The sequence below is a fragment of the Sinocyclocheilus anshuiensis genome, unplaced genomic scaffold, assembly GCF_001515605.1.
Source record: "Sinocyclocheilus anshuiensis isolate Anshui unplaced genomic scaffold, SAMN03320099.WGS_v1.1 scaffold117, whole genome shotgun sequence".
NCBI lineage: Eukaryota > Metazoa > Chordata > Actinopteri > Cypriniformes > Cyprinidae > Sinocyclocheilus > Sinocyclocheilus anshuiensis.
The window spans coordinates 1,120,539-1,124,410 of NW_015536624.1; the positions used below are offsets into that span (position 1 = coordinate 1,120,539).

Consider the following 3,872-nt stretch of genomic DNA (forward strand, 5'->3'; position numbering starts at 1 on the left):
TATTGCTAAGTTTGGACAACTTTAAAGGCGATTTTCTCAATATTTTGATTTTTTTTACACCCTCAGATTTCAGATTTTCAGTTATAGTTGTATCTCGGCCAAATATTGTCCTATCCTAACAAACCATACATCAATGGAAAGCTTATTTATTCAGCTTTGAGATGGTGTATAAATCTCAATTTCTAAAAATTGACCCTTATTACTGGTTTTGTGGTCCAGGCTCACATATAGTATATAATGCTTCATTTAAGTATACTGTGTGTATGTGGGGAAAGCTGGATGTACTATATATTCAACTGCCAAGTCTCAATGCTATTCTAGTTTCTAGATATCTAGTTTCCAGCTTATAGATATAAGTTACAAGCCAAAATAACAAAAATCTTTAAAGACTGTTTTCTCAAAATGAGTCTTTCTCCTGAGCCAGAAATCTCCAATTCAGCTGCACTTACATACACCCAACTTTACTGTTTTGTCTATATTCTTATGGTTTTTGCAGAGGATTTTGTTCATATTACATTTCAATCATAAAACCATTTAATATACGATTCTACCATGTTCACATTTACAATTCAGCATATTTTTTCCCTCAAAATCAGTGCAAAATATGCAATGAAGTCTTCTGATTCCATGCAGACCTGGTCATGATCTTCTCTCATCACTAAAATCATACACAAGCGTGGCGTAGACCAGAATCTGAACAACAATCAGCATAAATAGAAGTTGTAGTACCTTAACAAAGTTGTTCAGGTGGCCAAGCTTCCTCATGTTGGAAACCCCGTGAGATTTGGCGATGTTCTGAAGGATCTCACGCATGTTATCTGAGGGCTCTGTGGAAAACAAAAACCTTAAATTAAAAACCTAAAAACACATAAAGAGGTTAATAATAAGTTACTGCTAATATATTAGGTAGGCTATTCCGCATCCAGGACAGGAAATATGTATTATTCTTTCAAATCTCTTTTGAATTAAAATCACATTGTTTAGCACATAACAACATAAACATATCACATAATGTATCTCCATATCCACTATGAAGCATCACTTTCCCTGTGCAGAACACAAATAAAACCTCTCGGGATCTTCCATGTAAGTGATTTTTGCACATAAATGATATTATGGTCTAAATTCAGCAATTGCAATTCAACTTTTCCCTGCTCTAGTCTTTATTTAGTACATTTCTCAAGAGAGACGTCAAACACACTGGCACTGCAAGATTCATCAAGATCAGGCTCGTCAAAGACTTTTTGCATCCAACACCCACCAGCTTAGATGTATCAAAGTCTGAAACCTTAAAACACAGACTTAATAGGCAGCATGCAAAGATATGAAGGCATCGAGATGCTTTAAGCCAATGACTGTTTACTGATACAGCCTAACCGAGCTGAATGCACTGCAGCTATTCTGCTGACCTGCAGATGCTTACTAGACAACACAAACTGATGTGGCTGTGCACTACAGATCAAAACAACACCCAGGTCCCAAATCCTAGTGAGCAGCCTAGCTAGACAGCATATTTGAGGCATCACACAGGCGTAAATAATGCGGTCTATTTAGGCAACCCAATAGGGTTTGAGACAGCCCCATTCTCCTGTCTGCAGGCCAGATAAAGCAGATGGGAAATCACTAATGACAATGTCTTGGATTTAAGGGGAATTTGATCATTTCTTGGTTATTATTACAGAGAAGCATTATGCATTTGTTTCTTATGATTTCTATGGTGACTCACCCCGCGTAAGATCCAGCGGTACATTCTCCTCCCCGCTGTCATTCCGACCTGTCAAGCACAAGAAACGACACAATAAAGACACCGTAAGGCCTTATCCGCGCTTCAACGGATGCTACACAAGCAGAGGGTTGTAAACAGCGCCGGCTGCGCGTGGTAACGGAGGTGTGGGTGCCGTTAACTTGCCTCTCATCCGTACACTCCGGGTCGGACGGCCTCTGATGCTGACCGCCATGTTGGCAAGGACGTTCATCATCACAACACAGGAACTCTCGTAACCTCTCGCGAGGTTTAAGCGCTGACTCTCCCCTTCCGGTTTTATTACATTTGTGAACAGTAACAAAGATGATTTTCTAGTTAATTACATCTTCGTTTTGGGAAGGTTTTATATACACAAATCTAAGAACTTGAAAGTGAAACCTACTTTTTATGTATTTCATAATGACTTGAAATCCTACACTTTGAGTTTTCTAAATTATTGTTACCGTTTATTTTTATTTATTTTGCACATGATCCTACTGTTATGCAAGGAGTATTATTTCAAGCGATGCAAACTTTGACGCTCTTCTTCGTGTAATATGTTAAAATGTTACTTTTTACATTGTAATAAAATTTGATATAGGCTACACACAAACACAAAATTCTTTTATGTACAGAAATATTGTAAAAATTAAAAACATGAAATTATTACATAAAACACTTAAAAGGCACATAAATGATGGATATATATATATGTGTGTGTGTGTGTGTGTGTGTGTGTATATATGTGTGTGTGTGTGTGTATATATATTTATATATTTATGTGTGTGTGTGTGTATATATATATAATTTTTTGGGTAAAAAAGGCTTATGGCTGAAATTGCAGTCAGCACTAAAATATAATGCTTAGTCTAAAGATTAGTCTTAGATCGATGTCTTATTATTACAATTAGCCGTTTATTAAATTAAGCTGAACGTTTATTCATTGTATTTGCACCATTTTGTTTTTACCACCATTTTCTGTTTTTATTGTCATTAAAAAAAAAAAACCCCACAAAAGACAGGATCACAAATGACTTTACTCCTACTGAGGTCACTGTATACAATGTATAATATTTACTATAGATCATTCTCAAACAATGAAAATACATAGGGATTTTTTGGTGAAAGAATTAATGACAAATAAGGATGCTGAAAGATGATGAAAACACACTAGATGAGTTTATCCAAGCTTAGTCATTGTCGTAGATACACTCTGTAACAAATAAGCAGAAAAAAATCATTCCAATACAAAATGATGAAAGATTTAAACTAAATATACCTTCATTAATTGTGCGAGTTAAACCTTACCTTCACCAACATCATCATAAATAGAGCCGTCCCTTAGAAAGGAGAGGAAGTGAGACAAAAAATATGAATTTGTGGTCAACTTAGGGCTGGACGATATGGCCAAAATTTATATCACGATATATTTCTTCAATTCGGTCGATACGATATAATTCCGATATCGATATGAACACTATTAAAAAAAGCCTCGTAAAAACTGCCAAGAACCGTCTGTGCATACAAACTTATGAAAAATGAATTTGCCAAGTCTATGACACCTCATATAAAACCATATAATATTTTAGAAGAAAAAAAACAGCACAAATAAATTAATGTTCACCTTTTATTTGTATTTAGCCTTCATACAAACAAGAAATGTGAAATCACTGTCAAATAATCATCTCAGACTCAGACTAATATTAATATCTTTAACTTCAAACTATAGGCTAACATACACTACCAGTCAAAAGTTTTTGAACAGTAAGATTTTTTATGTTTTTAAAGAATTCTCTTCTGCTCACCAAGCCTGCATTTATTTGATCCAAAATACAGCAAAAACAGTAACATTTTGAAATATTTTTACTATTTAAAATAACTATTTGAATATATTTTAAAATGTCATTTATTCCTGTGATTTCAAAGCTATATTTTCAGCATCATTACTCCAGTCTTCAGTGTCACATGATCCTTCAGAAATCAGTCTAATATTCTGATTTGCTGCTCAAAAATCATTTATTATTATGTCGAAAACAGCCGAGTATAATTTTTTCAGGTTTCTTTGATGAATAGAAAGTTCAGAAGAACAGCATTTATCTGAAATAGAAATCTTTTGTAACATTATAAA

General features: G+C 34.5%; 2 protein-coding genes across 4 annotated transcripts in view; both read right to left on the reverse strand.

Moving 5' to 3' along the window:
• The window catches only part of LOC107704198 (rapamycin-insensitive companion of mTOR-like), a 35,582-nt gene extending 33,610 nt beyond the window's left edge, over positions 1-1,972 (reverse strand). For all 3 annotated transcript variants that reach the window (XM_016507094.1, XM_016507086.1, XM_016507098.1), the window contains exons 1-3: positions 1,910-1,972; positions 1,727-1,774; positions 730-827 (exon numbers count right to left, since the gene is read on the reverse strand). In XM_016507094.1, the coding sequence (XP_016362580.1) occupies positions 730-827; positions 1,727-1,774; positions 1,910-1,958 (195 nt within the window). In that variant the 5' untranslated portion in view covers positions 1,959-1,972. The remainder of the gene's footprint in view (positions 1-729; positions 828-1,726; positions 1,775-1,909) is intronic.
• A 909-nt stretch (positions 1,973-2,881) lies between these two features.
• LOC107704867 (FYN-binding protein-like) overlaps positions 2,882-3,872 on the reverse strand; it is a 14,214-nt gene continuing 13,223 nt past the window's right edge. Inside the window, exons 15-16 of the mRNA XM_016507887.1 lie at positions 3,053-3,084; positions 2,882-2,957 (exon numbers count right to left, since the gene is read on the reverse strand). Coding sequence (XP_016363373.1) covers positions 2,935-2,957; positions 3,053-3,084 — 55 coding nt within the window. The 3' untranslated portion in view covers positions 2,882-2,934. The remainder of the gene's footprint in view (positions 2,958-3,052; positions 3,085-3,872) is intronic.